Below are 18,283 nucleotides of genomic sequence, written 5' to 3' on the forward strand. Positions count from 1 at the left end.
GAGACATTAGAAAGGTATTGTAGGAACTAAATGAGTTGAAGTGCTAGTCAAAGGGAGAGCACTGCAGCCTTAACTGAGTTCCTGAATAAAGCTTCATCAACCCATCCAGTTGTGTGGGTATTTACTTGGAATATACTAGATGGAATTTAGACACAAAACAGAGATAGATAGGAAATTTGCATGATAGTGACTCAACAAAATCTAAGTACTAAGGTTTGTGTTTCCCTGCATGCAATTAACACTTTTGACAAAAAGAAATGTGTTAATGGCCTCAGAAAGGAAGGGCCTGTGATGACTGCCATTTGCTCGTTCATCTGAGATGATGAATTTTGCCTTATTGTAAGACAGTGAAGTTGTTGTAGTCCCGGAAGACAGTGAAAGGTTGGTTAATCTGAGATGGAGTTTGGTGGTGTGAATAATAGTTGTTATATGTATGAAAGACTGGGGTTGGTTGGTTGGTCTGATGGTGTTTTATGATAGGTCATACTATGTCACAACATTTTCAGACTATGCCAAATTATTACTGTAGTCGCCAAGGCTTGTCTGCTAGTCGGCATACTGTGCCCCTGCAAGGGATTTCCAGACATTAGTCTGCTAACAAGAGGAATAGGTGATGTGGAAGCGAGAAAGAGATATAAGCAAGGTAAGACAAACTCAAAAGTTAAATAGTACAATGTAGTGATTGGGAGTGCTTGGTTGCATGAAACACTAATAAGTATGAAACGTGCACGAATAGTGTTGAACGTGGCAAGTATGTTCCAATGTGTCTGTGTAGAGAGGAAAGGTTACTTTTGTTGGAACTGCCAAGCCAGAGGCCCAAAGGTGGCGCAGTCAAGAATATGCGATAGGTGAAAGTGAACAGAGAAATTGGGGATAGGAATGAAAGGAGGTGCCATTTAGATGAATCTGTACAACCTATGGCACACTAGGAGTATCATGTGTTTTATGTCATAAAATTCCATGTGTCTGTTAGCGTACATCCATGCAATATATTTGGTTGTATAGAGAATACCTGAAAGAGGTGTCTAATTGTATATTTGCATTGGTCTAAGTGGCCTATCTGGAGAGTGGTGTGTTTGGTCTTCCTGTGGACAATAACAGTGGTTATGGTTTACAACGATTCCCTGGTTATCCATGTTACCCTTCCCAAACTACTGTACCCATGAACCCACCCTCTATCCTCACTGTCCTTTCTATACTCACACTCCTTGCCATTCCTAAGGTAGCCAGACCAGTAGCTCAAGCCTGGACATTGGTCCTTGTGTTGTGAGGTCATCCTGGAACCATGCAGACTTCGAAAAGTTCTGGAGAGTGGAGAGGTTGATGGTGATGGCCTGAGCAGCCACTGTGGGCTCCTTATATGTCTGTGAACTTAAGTACTTAAATAAATCAATTTAAAATTAACTCAAATGCATGGATTAATCTTTGTCAGAGAGGAATGCAACATGGAGCATTGCCCCCCTCGCCCCTAACCACCAAAGGTATCCAGAACTTGTCTGGGAGAAAATGGCAAAGGGCAGCAGAGAAGGGGAAAGGATAAGGGGGAGGGAAGGGTCAAATTCATATGAAAGAGTGGTAAGAAAGGAATGAGTGTTGGGGATGGTGTTTGTGATAGTTAACATTCCTGCAGAGTCAGCATAGAATGATTCAAGCTTATCACTGATAAGAAAATGGCAAATGCTTAATGTTCCTGTGAATGAGTGCATAACTGTGTTGGCAATTTCTTGTACTTATGGGGAAATACTGAAATTATCCAGTGTGTGGGTGCATGATGGGCTTCAGATGAGGTTCAGCCTATCCTTAAAGCATGGCAGCTTTATTCTTTTTTAGGTATTAACGGCACCTGGCAGATTCCAGCGAGATATAGTAGGGACTGCCCATCTGACTGTCAGGAGGGACAGAGGACAGAGGGGATTGTGTGACAGGCGAAAGAAGTGGACACATTGGGGAGAGAACTGAAATGTTTAGACCTTCCCTTAGAGTGCCATACTAGACTGGCCACAGACCAAGGGACAGGTGTAACGAGAGCAAACAGCACAATATTCTGATAATATGTTGTTATACATTCCTTGAGAGTGCAGTCACTCCACAGTTTAGGGTCCCTACACAGGGGGCTACATGTGTTACATAACCATCACCACTTAAGCAGTAAACCCTGATGGGTGGGGGCTTTGCTGGGCCAGGTAATGCCCGGTCCAGTTAGATGCCCTTTAGCCCCCACTGGGTGCTAATTGAGATTATGGAATGCTTGCAAAGAGCTTTACACTTTATAAAGGAGGAGGAGCTCTTCAACAAAAATAAAAAGAGTGAGGTTCATTTATCAGATGGCTTTTTATGATCTGAAGAAGAAGACACTCCTCTAGGCAGAGATTGGGTCTGGTGCTGTTTTGTGGAATGAAGAAGGAGATGCTGCATTAGAAAGCAAAGGCAACGGTGGGTGTGCTGGTCTGATGGTCTTTCAAGGTATGACTGGGACATATGATATAATGAGACCTTCCTCACTTGCCAATGTTTCTTCTTCTTGTCTGTAGAGGCACCACCTCTTAATAGAGCAATTTGCCCCAGGGTGGAATGGAAGAAGGATGTGGAGGCATTGTCCTCCAAGACCGCATTGCATTCCAACTTGCCAGTCAACCTCCAGAGCAGCAGACTTAACATCTAGTAGCTGGGGGGTGGTGTGTGTGTGTATGCGTTTGTAGGGTGCAACCACTGATATATCTTCTATGGGACATTCTACATTTGCAATTCTGTTTTGCTGGGTTACATTATTATTTGTTTGTTATGTGTAGCTACACCATGTTTTTGCTATATGGCTGCACTATGCTCTGTTTGCAATACTCTGTTCTGCTTTAAATGCTGTGCTCTCTTAGGTTTGGTATGCTGTTAGGCGTAATTTGTATTGGTCCCAAATAAAAACACATGTTAATTGAATGTATACTTTTGATGTACACCTTCCATTTTGCTTTTAGGCGGGTGCCAGCACCAATTACCCCTATTCGGAATTCCACTTCCTCTCTCCCTGCATGCAAACCTAACCTTTCCCTGCCCTTGTAATTTTCTTTTTGTAATTCTCCCTTAGGAATGGCAATCAGAATTTGAATCTTTTGTTTTTTAAGGGAGTTATGCTAATATTTAATTTCATTTTTAAAAGTATTTATTTACCTCTTTTTATGTTTTGGAATATGATGTTGTTTTTTGCTGGTTAAGTCATATTATTTCAGGTTACATCATGCCTTGTTTTGTTGTGTCATTTCACATTAATGTCTAAGGTCAAGCACTTTGATGCACATATAAGATGGCAGGTAGCACACCCCCCTGCCAAATATCCAAATGAATAAATCATACATGAGGTGTACTCAGTTTGTGAAGCTATGAAGCAAGAAATCATTCCCAAAATAGATCTGTAAATGTAAGGTTCTGAGGTAACCCTAAACCAATCTTTGGACCTAGGATCCTCCTGCTGCCCTCTATTAACAGGAAAAAGTAACTGCAGCCCTGATCCAAAAAAATAGAGAAGGCTGGATTATGCAGATTAACTTCCAGAACAGCCACGCCTCAGCACAGGAGGATTCTTGCCTCAGTTACCACAACAACCATGGCCATAAAGTTCCTATCAGGCCTCAAGAACTTCCAGGGAGCCCGGTTCAGGGATTTGTTTCCAGAGGAGCCACAATTCAAAACCCACCCCCATCTGAAAGTGCCAATAGACTCTCCCAGCATTTCTGTCTATAACACCTGGCTTTTCCTGGCCTATGGGATTAGGTAAAAGGATGTTGCTCTTCTGTATTCTTGCACATGGTTTCAACTTGCCCAAGCTCACAATGAAACATTGGCAATCTCATTGGCTTACAGGCCTGATCACTGCTAGCCTAGGTACTCTGAGAATTGCTTTAGCGCCAATTTGGCACAGCATAAAACATAACATAACATAAAAAGGAACATTTTACTACAAACCATACTCCTGGACCAAAGCAAGCATGGGGCAATACATGAAAAAACAACAATAAAACTACTCCACACCCAGAGATCACCAGAGGTCAACTAACCAACCCCCCTTCTCTTTTCCACCCCCCCAAAACTCTCATGTACTTGTAGAGGAACAGTCGAATGCCTCTGCAGGAAGTCCCGTACCCTACTGCCTGTATGTTGGAAGCCTGAGACTGCACCATGCTTGACACCAGTAGTTGTGACCATACAGTGACGAGTGTTTGAGGAAAGGTATCCGTTAAGAAAGCCATACCAGATATATGCCTGAAGAAATGACAATCTCTTGAAAGCGGTCCTCGAAGGAATATGAAAACTAGAGAAAGAGAAGCTAGTGACATCACAAGAAGTGAGAGACGCACTAAGAAGGTAAGAAGAAGATGATGCAAGGACCTTATAGAAACTGATGACAAAATAAGGAATCGAGTGAACGTTCCTATGCAGAAAGAAGATTGCATATGTGTGTGTGAGATGCACTGCAGAAAATGCAAGCCATTCAAAATGTACAGATGCAGCAACACACGTAGACCAAGTGATCATGGAAGCTGGCTATATGTAGTGAATAGACTGCAGGCGAAGCTGCCATTATATAGAAGCTGGACATCAGTGTCAACATTTTTGTGAACTCATACCCATGGAGAAAGAAGGATAAAAAACTTAAGAAGGGCTGTCTGGCCTGATGTCAAGGCTGAAGGCAGCCAGGAACTGGTTATCTATTCTCAAAGGCAGAGACGTGAGAAGCTGGATCATCCCTTATTAAAGGTGCAAAGAAAGAACACCGTGAGTGCCAAGTCTTATTAATTCAAGACAATTAAATGCTATAAAATGGGCCTAATTGCGGTCTCCTGTCACGTGAGCCCTGGATGAAAATAAAGTTGGGCACGCATTACCAGAACTGTGGTAAGCGTGAGCCCATGCACCCTTATATTCCCAGAGAAGAGAATCTACAGCAAGGCCACGTTCAAAGACAATCTGCATGGCAGAAGGAATGGGTGGTGAGAGATGTGGGGCTAATTGGGTGGGGAGGTGAAGTCAAGTCCACCTCCTGGCACCTGGGTAGGAGCTTACGTGCTGCTAGTGAGCCAAATGTTTTAGACATGGCACAAGCGTGCCAACCAATCTTAGAGGGCCATATAACAAAAGGCCTTATAGTTTAGGAGCCAATAGTATTTTGTGTACTTAATAAGTGTTAAAGATGACTTGCACTAGAGGCAGGTTTAAGTTGTCCACCTGACAGTAGATGCCCTATCACAACCCGATCCCTTATAGAAAGTATACTTAGATGTTCTACCTGACCTGATCACAATCCCCTGTAGGTTCTTCCTATTTGCCACATAGTGTGATGCCCTGTATGACGAGTTTCTATGATATAATTGTGATTTATTATGAAATGCTTCGAGACAGATTGCTGTGCGATGTCCGTTGTAACTCCCTGTTTTAGACAATTGATATTAAAACAGTAAATTGGACTTGGCTACTTTCCTGAGTCGGTCTGAATATTTGGTGTAAGAGTTACTCTGCATCCCATCTGCTACATGTCATGTTACCTATTAAGGACCATATGTTCATAATCACACACCCAGTGGGCTAGTGAAACAATGCACCAAAACATGCAAACCACACACCCCTCGCTAATCATGCTAAAAACCCAATCTCTGCAGACAACAAACAACTCAGTCACTGGACGCCACCGTCCTGGACACAACAATCCAGTGCACGTAACAATGCACACAGAGAACACACACACAGATGGCAGGTTCCCCTGAGTCTGCATGCATGAACAGATGAGCACAACCTTTAACCTATCTCTCCCTCCCTCACTAACCAACACTTTTAGAGAGCCATGTGAGCACCTGGAGACCAGGATGGCAGCAGTGTGCAGTATAAATCAACATAAGGTTTCTTCTGGGCATTGCAGAAATGATGTACTCACATTCCTTATATACAACCACTCCTGAATGTTGGTAGACAAAGTTTTTCCATGTGCACACATTGGCCAGAGTCGGTTTTGGAGCACATTCACTTCTGTTTCATGCCCATTCCCTCTACTTTGCCTGGATGGCCAGTTGAGGGGCCCCAGTGTGTGGATCTTTGGGCTCATTAGTGCTCACATTGCTGGCTTGCAGCCTAAAGGTTTCAGCTCTTGATTTTGGCTTGTTGGTTTCAGAGGATGCTTGTTAGTGTGCAGGAGTGGATGCTCCTCTTGCAGGAATCTTAGCCGTGAGATTGGCTCGCTGGTTTGAGGTGTTTTTTGGCAGTATATAGGAAACAATCCCCTTGTGATGAATACATGTCCAGTGTTGAATCACTTCCCTGGAATATTATTTGACGGTGCGATGTGAAGATGCTCACGTAGGCAACGAATAAAATCTGGGCATGTGAGATGATGCAACCTGGATTGCAGGAGGATATGCTGCAATATCTATTGATATCATTAGATAGCGCTTCTATAATTGATGTATGGGCGCTATGGTCCTTTAGGCCTTACAGCCAGAATTTATACTCTTGTTCTAGGTTGGTATTTTACCATGTGAAGCAGAGAGCCTCCTGTGGGTATGGAATGATGTGTGTGGCAGGTAGCTGTGGGGTGCTGTTTTATTGCCCCTAGGACGAGCTTTGCTTGTCTACATGAAGAAGTTTGATTGGTTTCATGAGGCCATGCTCTTAGGTGCATATGTAGCACAGACTATCACATAATCTGAGATGCTAGTTGGAAGCTGGGCGAGCAAATCATTGGCAATGAGATGAGAGATGGTTTTATGTTTTGTGAAGATTTTATTTTGCACATAGCTTTCCCTGTCCTGATATGAAGTGGGCCCAGTCAAATGGACTCTCAAAACACCAAGAGTTTTCACATCCATAATACAGACAGTGAAATGCAGAGGTTCAGGTGATCTTAAAGAAGCATTATCGTATTGCAGAATCATGCCTAGAAACACTTGTGTACAGGCGTGTTATTAATGCCATATCATGTCATATCAGCATTGCTGTGGTGGCCTGTAATTAGCATCTGCTTAATCAGTACCTAGGATGAAGAGTCTATGAGGCTGCCTGTTGGAGGTCCTCAGCTGTTCAATAACACGCTTTAGAATTATGCAACATCCTAATGTCTCCTTTATGAACATTATCTGCACATGACTGAGAATTGTGTCATTGGCAAAGGCAATGTGCTTATTCAGAAATACACAGAGGGTGGTCATGGTAAGGAAGGAATACACCTGCAAAATGAAAATACTGTTCCATGCAATCTGAATAGTACTGGGGTCTGCAACATGCGGCAATCCAGATGTTTTGGCTTTTAACTTCCATGATCCCTGACCATTGTCTGTGCTGGCTAGAGCTGTCAAGAGTTGCCATCCAACACTTCTGAAGAGCCAAGGGTTGCAGACCCCTAGCACAGCCATTAGGTCAATAGAGAATAAGGCTGGGGCTTGTTCAGAAGAAGTAACCTGCATGGGTTGACGAGTGATAGGCAGATGACTTCAGTCTGGTTCATTGAAAAGAAGATCAAAGACAAATGTAGAAGATCCTGATGAGAGTATTGTTGGTTCCATTTTATAAAAGTGTGACATAAAATAAAATGTACCTTAATATCAAACTCATGATATCACATGCAAACCCTATTTCTTTTATTGGTTTTGTATGTCAAATATTGACTACTACCTTTTCGCAAGAATCCTTACCAGCATCTAGCATCCTTACCAGCTGGCTCAGTTGGTGCAGAGTTAACAGGGGGAATGCCTGTTGTGTTCAAATGTTCCTGCAGGTGCCTCTTACACTCCACGGCCCTGTACAACCCACCAGCACTATACATAGGCCATGCTGATTTTATTTTTGGAGCTTGAGTTTGGTGCAGTAGATATTTTGTATTGAAATTTTAGACTAACTTTATTATCGACTCGATATTTTGACATGTCGCCACACTTGCCAGGTCTTCTTCCCTCCCCAGCTTTCAAAACATTTATGGCATGAAATTGCAAAGCCTTGAATGTATAAAGCATGCTCTAACCTTTAAGGAGAGGCTGACGGTGAGTAGAACGAGGGCCAAGCCCATGAGAGAATATCCAGTCAGTAGAAGACCTCTTCGGCCAAACCTGTCGATGAGGAAACTCTAGGGAGAAAAGCATATTATTGTAGTGCCCAGAAAAAGTATAATATCTAATGCCACTACCAGAGCCAAGAGCCAAACCTGCTGGTATTGCCAATGCATGTTTTTAACAGAAAATCAGTGCAAGGCACAGATGCCAGGGCAGCCATTCTGCATGTACTTTAAGAGGCCGAAGGCACTCTTGTTAAAGACAGTTGTATTGCAGCAGGAGCTGGATTAACTCGTTTGTAGCTGCAACCAAGCCACTACCTTCCAGAAGGTTGTTCAGAAAGCACAGAACTACGCTCAATGATAACATAGGGGGATGTGTTTTGGGCAGAGAGGAGCAGGCAGTTGGTGGGAATTGACCGTAGGGACTGGAAAGGTCTTAGGAAGTCAATGTGTGGGTAAGTAATCAAATAACCCCACCGCTTGTGTCTCACTCCTCAAATCTGATCTATCTCCTATCTTCACTTCCCAAACAATCATTTTGGTTTAAAAGCAGTGCTTTCAATGCCACCCAATAGCCAAAACTAAGAAACTATCACACACAGAATGTACCTGGTATCCAGTGCTGGAAACAAACATTGTTGGATAAACAATATTTTGTCCAGTCTATATCCAACACTTTCCCCACATATTCTAGGACTGGAGTTTGTTTATATAATTGCACAGTCCTATAATATATTGGTAAGGGTGTTTAGTGGCTGAAAACAAATATTGTTTTTTTATTATTATTATTATTTTTGTGTTAATTGAGCGCAGACCTAGATTCCAGAGGTAACAACAAAACAGATATAGAGCGGGGGTAGGATACAGAGAGGTACAGAGGAGGAGTACAGCTGTTCTGGGTCATGGCGAGTCAGGTGGTGCGAGGGCCAACGTGATAACCTAGGAGTTGAGGAGGAGAGATTCCTTGTAGAGGGGGGTTGAGTTATTTTCTGAATTGTAGGAGCGTGGGGGTGAGTCTGATGCTGACAGGGAGGAGGAGGTTCCATATTCTTAGGGTGTAGGCAGAGAAGGCTTGTTTTCTTGTCATTTCCTTTTTGCAGTGTCAGATTTCAATTCTGCACGTGTCCTGGCTTCTGGTGCTGTGCAGTTCGCAGGAGACAATGGGGGTCATTACAACCCAGGCGCTAATTGCGCCAACTTTACCACCATGGTGTAAACTATGTTTACACCATGGTGGATGGCGGATTTACCGCCCCATTCCAAGGTGAGTGGGGCGGTAAATCCCCATTTCCCATTTTCCCTTCCCCATTCCCATTTTTGCCCCATAGGGCATAATGGGAGTGGGGAAGGCGCTAATTACGCCACCGTAAATTACGGTGGCGTAATTAGCATCATGGCAGGTTAGCGCCATGGATTTTAACGGCTGCTAAAAGCAGCCGTTAAAATCAGAATAGGCGTTAACGGTTAACGACGCCGTTAACCCTTAACGCCTGGGTCGTAATGAGGCCCAATGAGTTTCTCCGCCAGGTAGCTGGGTGACTTTAGGGCGACTGCTTTATAAATGATGCAGCAAGAATTGAAGGTGATTAGTGCTTTCAGTGGGAGCCAGTGAAGGTCAATGAGAGCAGAGGTGATGTGGTCGTATTTGCGTAGACCCTTGATGAGGCGTGCAGCCGCGTGTAGCACACTTCTCAGGGGCACAAGGGAACAGGAGGGGAGGCCTTTGAGGAGTGCATTGCTCCCATCCATGTAGGAAAGGATCAGTGCTTGAATGGTGGATCAACAATCGGTTTACTCAATGATGTTTGTTTTCAGCGTATAGCTTGCCTTGGAGAGAAAGCTTAAGTCATTTTCTCGTGAACATTGGAGGGGACAGGATCAAATGGCCAATTTCGAATGTAATGGTAAAACGATGTGTGTCATTTCAAGGGAAGGAATTGCAGTTTATGATATTTTAAAAACTAATGATGTAATCAATATGTTAAGTAACACATTTATGTAATACATAATAATACAAAGGGACAAATCCACAAGGAATGCACATTAAGTAACTCTGAATTACCACTAGCTTATCCCTGAGAGGGCTATGCTATTCACAAAAGAAGTAACACTGGGCAACTCTGACTTGTAAGTCATGTGTAAGTTGTATTACACAGTGTAACTTCTTTGTGAACTGGTAATGTAAATTGTGTTCAAGATCACAATGCTGCAGAGTAATGACATTCTCATGGTGCTGATTTCTTTCCTCCTCTTTGGCACAAGAACACCCTGGTTTTTGGACAATAAAGGTTAATGCCACAGACCCATCGGGTCCTCTGACTTCTATGAATAGTTTTTTTGAAGTCCTTCAGAGCTTTACTCGAAGTGACCATCCATTCGTTGTCACAATATATGGAGTTTTCTTATTGTGATATCTGATTCTTGTAATTGATGGCTGGATTGAGCGCTATTTCTCTGCAGTATCCATTGGGGTCACTTACAGCGATCACGGCAGAGAGGGTTTCACAGACTCCAACACCAAGAACAATGTAAGGGATCTGATCATCAGAGAAGCCTGCTTCCCTGAATACCTCGTTGGAGTAGAAGTAGATCTGGAAGACACAATTACAGAATTATAAAGAAAATACATTAGCATTACAGCTTAAATACTGTCTAAACCCATCTTAAAAGACGCATCTATGTCCTTTTCTGCAGATGCCATTAACCATTTTCAAATTTAAGAGGGAATCCTGGCACAAAAGGGGAATCCTTTTTGGATCATGTCAATCTCCCATCGGGAGTACCTTCAAAAATAAATCAGGTAATTATTCCCCCTCGATACAGAATGTATGTTTATGAGCAACACAACTAAGCTGCTGAATCTGAAACCACCACCCATATTTCTCCTCTTTCAGAATTAAGAGATTACAAGCATCTTTTGAAGCCTTTTTGGTGAGCCTGGTCCTGAAGAAGGAATGTACAAAAGCGAAAGAACATGGCGAAACTTGTGTTGCCACCCATTTCTGACTGCTATTTCTGAATAATCCAAAGAACACATTTTACCAAATGATATCCTGCGTGTACCGTTCCGACAGTATGCCATCTATCATGCATTGCTTTTGTGTTCCCTTCTTTGCACTACTCCTATGAACACAGTAAATGATATTATGTGTAAACAAATGTAGTATTTTACATGACTTGCCACTTTAGCTCTCAGGCCCACCATGAAGGGACATCCCTTATCTTTCCAACACTGGAATTGTATTCTCTCTACAGGATATTGCTTACTGGGGCAGGGAAGTTATATCTTGTTGATCAATACTAGGACGTGCTTACCAATGATGCCTGACAGCAGATACATAAACATTGATTTGCAGATCTCACGCTGCCCATTACAATCTTAAAGATTGCATTCTAGTAGCTGAAACACATTCAGTGGTGTATGTATATGCTGTCAGACTATACCAATATTAATTATATCCGTTCTTTGCATGTGCCTCATGCTAGAGTCTGCTGTAACAATTGCTTTGTCATTACCCACTTTAATGATACTTATTTTATCAACATCCTAGCAATAACCTAAGCAATAACCTAAGAGATGTGTTTTTCGCTAACATTGGGAAATGAAAAGCTCATTGCTAATATTTCCCTGGAATTTTCATGGGGACTGAGTATTGTGTATGATGTCCATGGTCCATGCCAACATTTCCCATTGCTTGTTTTTGCTTCTAATGTATTCATACAGGCTGCCCATCCTCCCCCTCTAGCTGAGGACTCGCCGGCGCCCTCTTTGGATTCAGGAGAGTTCATTATGTGCGGTCTGTGAAGTATTGTCACAAGAATGATATAGGGTATATCATACATTTGTAAGTATAGAGTGAGGTTGAGAGACAAGTAAGTAATGCTGAAGATGTTACTGCTAGAGTACAAAAAACACTGTCAAATCTCTCCAAAATCCATCTGAGATCGAGTTCCATGTCTTAAAATCGTGGTAAAAATGGCTGTGATTACAACATTTTGCGGCAAAAATGCAGTGGTTTTGCCGCCACAATCATGTAAAGGATGTGGGGGGAAACCCTGCAACCCCTGGAGCCATTATACCATTTAAGGGGAGCGGGGTACACCCCCGCAGCCCTCTCTCCCCTTAAATGGTATAATGCGGTACACCCTTACGGGGTCAAACCACAGCATTTGTGATTTTTTTTTACCAGCAACATTTTTGCTGCAATATTATTACCTGATACCCTGAGATCCTTGCAAATTGTTACAGAATAAATAACCTGCGGATTGTGTGCCTTCTACAGGTATTGAAGGGGATAATCCTATTCTGTTTTTAAATACTGTGCCTCCTAAGCTCCTTGTCCTACTAACGTCTGTTCAATTAAACATCCAAAGAGCTCATCGGGTGGGTCCAATTAACTCAGTGTGCTTGTCTAATAATATCTCCAGAACTTTTATATTTGCATTACTTGACGATACACATGTGCTACTCATAATGGACCGAGTGAAGCTAACAAAGCTGCTCACTTGGAATGGTAAGAAGGTTTTTTATATCCCAGGCTGTATCCAATGTGACTGCTGCCAGAAGAAAAGAACTACTTGCCCTAAGACCAACCTCCAAACAGCTAAATGCGAGATATGGTATCGTACATCCAGCCATTCTTAAAGTCACCCTCAACGGACCCACTTCTACTTTTCAAAATCTGACATATTTGAGAAACTTTATTCAGGATCATAAAAGAGATGATATGGATATGTCAAGACCACCTGCTTGAATTTGGCTATTTGGTTAAGTTTGCGCTCGTCAAGGGTGCTTTACTTTCTGCTGTTCTGCTATTTGCTGGACATTTGTATAGAAGCATGTGAGACATTGAGAGAACGTGAGAACAGAGAGCAGAGAGCTGCATTTGCACCTGCAACCACTCGTGAGCCCTGAGCCCTGTGAGCAGCGAGTAATATTGGGCACTGCTGCGTTAAGCCTCGTGAATTCGGCTGCCCCGCCCCCTTCCAGGAGGCGGAGCTCAAAAGGAATGTTGCAACACCCTTGCAGCGTTAAGCCTGCGCTCGTCAAGGGTGCTTTACTTTCTGCTGTTTCGTTGTTTGCTGGACATTTGTTTAGAAGCCTGTGAGACATCGAGAGGACGTGAGAACAGAGAACAGAGAGCTGCATTTGCACCTGCAACCACTCATGAGCCCTGAGCCCTTTGAGCAGCGAGTAATCTTGGGCACTGCTGCTTTAAGCCTCGTGAATTCGGCTGCCCCGCCCCCTACAGGAAGCAGAGCTCAAAAGGAATGATGCAACGCCCTTACAGCTCTAAGCCCGCGCTCGTCAAGGGTGCTTTTCTTTCTGCTGTTTTGCTGTTTGCTGGACATTTGTTTAGAAGCCTGTGAGACATCGAGAGAATGTGAGAACAGAGAACAGAGAGCTGCATTTGCACCTGCAACCACTCGTGAGCCCTGAGCCATGTGAGCAGCGAGTAATCTTGGGCACTGCTGCTTTAAGCCTCGTGAATTCGGCTGCCCCGCCCCCTCCAGGAAGCGTAGGTTAAAAGGAAAGTTGCAACACCCTTGCGGCATTAAGCCCACGCTCGTCAAGGGAGCTTTACTTTCTGCTGTTTCGCTGTTTGCTGTCTTGCTGGACCTGGAACTGGATTCTATTCCAGTTTGGCGTAATGACCACTATGGCAGCAGTTTCAAGGTAAATTGCTTCATTTACATACTTGTTTGTGGATCTAGCATACTGTGACATGTTCACTGATTCTAGTCAGTGCTGCTTGTCTCGTGCAGTTGGCTGGAACTAGATTGGGGACCCATTCCCTCTTACTCTTTAAATAAATCCTCTGGACATACAAAACTCAACACATACTTGCATTAATTCTTTTTGGCAGGCGTTCGCTCTGTTCGTAATATATGTACATAAATCGTGGTACTGACACACGATCCACTTCCACCAAATTACGCTGCCACTTAGAAATTTGCATTCAGAAGGCGTATTGCAACTACGGAACATTTCTGAGATTACGCGCAGTGACTGCGGGCATTTAGCCCTGGAGCTGCACGACCTACCAATTATCACTCCTTCCTTTTACATAAGCAGTGTGCCTCAGAAATTGTTTTATGTGCGGTTGAAGACTGTTGGAACTAGGTTTCTTTGATTCTACCGCTCAGGAGAAGAAATAACCAATTCCATAGTTTCAAAGGTGGTTTTGCATAACTAAATCAGGCTCCCAGTGGGTCTGTGGCATCCGCTAAATGATACTCTCCATCGTATAAAGGAAAGCATATTCATTGACCGACTGTCACACTTACAGGTGAAGACACAAGTGACTATGAAGTTGCGTAGCAATCCAACTGAGGATGATCTTTGAGCTCCAGAATGGGAGGAGCCCAATACATTCAATACTCCCCCTAATGATGGTACTATGGGCACTATCGACACGACTAGGAAGGACCTATTACCAACTATTGGTAAACAACAGATACCTGTGCAAATTCATAAAGACTTCTCAAATTCGACACCTATTAGAACCACTGGAGTACAAGAAGAGAGAACCCCTTTGGTAGAAAATTGGAAAAAACGGCTGGAATTTACAGTTACCACAACAAAAATACAAAAAAGAATTTAAGAGCACTTTGGTGAAAGAAAATCTCAAAATGAAGTTTCCTTAATGTTGAACTCCAAAGAAAGATTAAGAACCCAAAACTGTTCCGCGATGATATAATTGGACCCTGATACAAGTTATCAACTATTGGAGAAGTTAGACCTTTCTAACATGATAAAAGAACAGGAGTTATCAGATTTTGTTCAGGAAGAAAACCTGTCAGAACTAGAAGCATTACTGGAGAACAAGAATCCGCGAAAAGAAATCACTCAAGCTAGATCCAGTTCAAATGAACATACTTTGAGCACCCTTAACTATGTATTAAATTCGTTAGTATCTGTCTTTGAATTGTTGAAGGGTGAGGTGCAGTCTCAAACTGGCTCCTTGCTGGAATTGACAAAAGAGGTTGCCTCATTCGATGGGGCGGTGGTTGGATGCTATAATCTTATTAACACAAATATTCTGCAACAATTACAAGAACTGAAAGAGGGATCAGCAAAACAGTCATGGACCTCTCCGCTATTCAAAGATCTATGGCTCTGAAAAACAAATGTGACGAGGTAACTGGAACCATAAACCAAGATCTTTTGATACAGTTACAACTTTTGAACCAAAAAGAACTGGTATTGCATCAAAAAACTTGCGAAGAAGAAGATAACCCACAGATGGATGACACCCCATTATCAGAGTCCATCCTAGAAGAATTTCGAAGATTGGCCAATGTGGGAGAAGATTATCAAGATGAAGTTCTTGTAAATAAACATCCAGCAATCAGCTCCCTGGCCCAAGATGGAGACCAAACACAAGAGGAAAAAAAGCGGTTGTGAACAAAACATATCTCTAGGTGGTAAAAAAGAAAGAAAGAGAGAAGCCAGGAGACAAAAAAGACTTAAAGGGAAAGCTGCTAAGAAGAAGTGTGAAAAAAAACGTTTAAATCGCATGATGGCCAAGAATAAGACCCCAGATAACAAATGCAATCAAGAGAAGACCGCCAAAGAAGTTACAGAGGGAGAAAGAAAAGTGGTCCTTATGACATCTACAGGCTCACAAACCAGCAAAGTGACGACCGACCAAACCACAGCTACACCACCACCACATCTGAAAGAGGGCATAAAAATAGCTCCTCTTTTTCTTAAAAAAGCATCAAAAATGGGGGCCGGATTACAATCAGTTATAGAAGTGGAACTTAGAGCTGTAAAAACACACCAAAAAATTGCCTCCATCTTTCTAAAAAAACTCAAGTACAAACTCAGGAAAAAACATCACAATGTGTGATAGAAATAAAACTTGGTGAAGGAAAGTTCAGAAGTCTGGGGTCAAACGGGTTAGAAGCAGAAAAATGCAAGGAAATACAAAAGAAACTAAACCCAAACCCCAAACCCTCGACCATAGAGGGAAATATGGCCGTACGATACTCTGAATCTAATATGAACCAAAAAAAGGTAGTAGGGCAAATGAAGAAAACAAAAAATATGGTCACATTTAAAAATGACTGCACTTTGAAAAGCAAGCGATTTGTCAAAACATTAAATACCCCTCGGAAAGGTGCAGCACTGGTTTTTAATGCTATTTCTAGGAAATATAATTTACAAGCTTTAGCTCATAAAGATAATGCTAATAGCAAAATTACCACTCCTCATCAAATGGGCCCCATGTCAAATCAGCTGTAGTTGGACTCGTGACATCTGAAAACGGCATAGACCATATTCAAACTGTGCCCGCACAAGGAAATAAAAATCAAAATGAATATGATATTCTTTTACATGGATCCTCACAGCAGATCTTGGAAGCACATAGAAAAGAGATTCGGCATGCTGTTGACGCCTACATGACAACACAACCAGTGCAAAAATACCTTACTTATTGTGAAACTGGCCAAAACCTCCTGCCGCAGGAACCCGTGACGCATGCAATGGATGGAGTTCTAAACGGCACTCAAGCACTTCCCAATGAAGCTCAGACTCCCTTTGGTCGCTCTTTGGCCCAGACATCTTTAATACACAATTCCGCCCAACCTGATACAACTCAACATGCACTGTTGCCCACAGGGAAAGCAGCAGAATCGACCACTGACCTTGGAAGAAGAAGCATCATCTCGGCATTGGCCCAGAAATCCATCGGTTAATAAAAACAGCCATCACAAATTCGACTGACAAAAAAACGCTGGTACTTCCATCCATTGTCAGTGCCAGACCAGATCCAATCCAACTAAAAAAATCTATTGCAGGAAATGTCAAACACCCAGCTCTACACTCGCTAATTATCTTGTGTCACCCACCCCCCAGTATTCAGTTTGATCTGAACCGTAAGTCTATTCTTACCATCTTTTCGGAAATTCCAGAACTAGAGGATATCAACTCTGCTGACATTCAATTAGTTGAGTTTGAAGATGCGCACATACTCTCCTCAGTTAGACTTTGGATAAACTCCAGAGTGGTCCTCAATACGATATAGTTAGCAAAAAGTTGTTTATATGACCTAGGATTTATTATAGATGTGAACTCATTGACATCTAAAATTTCACCAATAAATCCTCCACTCTCTGTAGTCATCCAAAGGAGCGGTAACACAGACAATGCTGACCTGAGTTTAAGAGAAAATGCAGAAAAATCTTGTAATTGTCATCTTAACCATAACATGCATTAACTAGGCCAATCCATGAAGCGAATTCAAGTCTCCCTTATTAGTTGGAATACAAGAGGGTTCCATCATCATTTAAATAACTCCAATCCAAACATTGAAAATAACGATATAGCCACATTCCAAGAAACGTGGCTCACTACAACTCCGACTTGGGATAAATATGATATACATTTAAATCCCGCCCAAAAACGTAATCATGGCAGACTAACATCTGGGCTACTTATAGCAGTTAGAAAAGATCCGCTATTTAAATCTGAGAACTGGTCATCCCCAAATCCATTTTTACAGATGATAAAGCTTATGGTTGGTAATACATTGCATGCCTTGATAAACGTATATTGGAACCCTGTTGGCATTTACGACCACATCTTCATGAGAGACATGACCTCCCTAATGGATTTGGTTTCCATTGACAAGACTGTACCCTATGTAATTATAACAGGGGATCTAAATCTGCATTGTCTGGGTACATCCAAACACAGTAACAGACTGACATTATGGAACCATTTTTTGAAAGATACAGTCTTCAGATTTTGAATAGTACCTTTGCAGACGATATGCCTCCGCAACCGACATGGCATAGAGGCAGGACTTCTGCAAAAATTGACTACAGCTATGTGAATCAGCCTCTCATTGCAGAACTTACAAAATTCCACATTAATTCTACAACGTTGAGTGACCACAATAGTCTCTTGTCTTAATTCATTGGAATGCCACAGAACTCGTAAATAACACCATACTTAAAAGTACTGCAAACCTTATAACAGTTCATTCTGGTTGTAATAAACTGCGATGGAGTGAATCGTCTCTGAAAAGATTCAATCAATTTTATGCAATAGAATTAAATAAAACGAATATGAATCAACATCAAGGAATTGCATATCATGATCTTATGCAATTATTTCAATGCCAAACAAATACATCTAAGACAGCCAAGACCCCAACCATGCATGCATGTAACAAAGAAGTAGAAGCAGCAAAAAGAACATTTCGTTCAAAAATAGTCAAGCCTTGAAACTCCCGTTACACATCAGAC

General features: G+C 42.3%; 1 protein-coding gene across 1 annotated transcript in view; it reads right to left on the reverse strand.

Moving 5' to 3' along the window:
- LOC138492615 (solute carrier family 2, facilitated glucose transporter member 11-like) overlaps positions 1–18,283 on the reverse strand; it is a 306,936-nt gene that overhangs the window by 33,825 nt on the left and 254,828 nt on the right. Inside the window, exons 8-9 of the mRNA XM_069619908.1 lie at positions 10,504–10,614; positions 7,994–8,095 (exon numbers count right to left, since the gene is read on the reverse strand). Of these exons, the coding sequence (XP_069476009.1) occupies positions 7,994–8,095; positions 10,504–10,614 (213 nt within the window). The remainder of the gene's footprint in view (positions 1–7,993; positions 8,096–10,503; positions 10,615–18,283) is intronic.

The sequence above is a fragment of the Ambystoma mexicanum genome, chromosome 10, assembly GCF_040938575.1.
Source record: "Ambystoma mexicanum isolate Mex_15411 chromosome 10, UKY_AmexF1_1, whole genome shotgun sequence".
NCBI lineage: Eukaryota > Metazoa > Chordata > Amphibia > Caudata > Ambystomatidae > Ambystoma > Ambystoma mexicanum.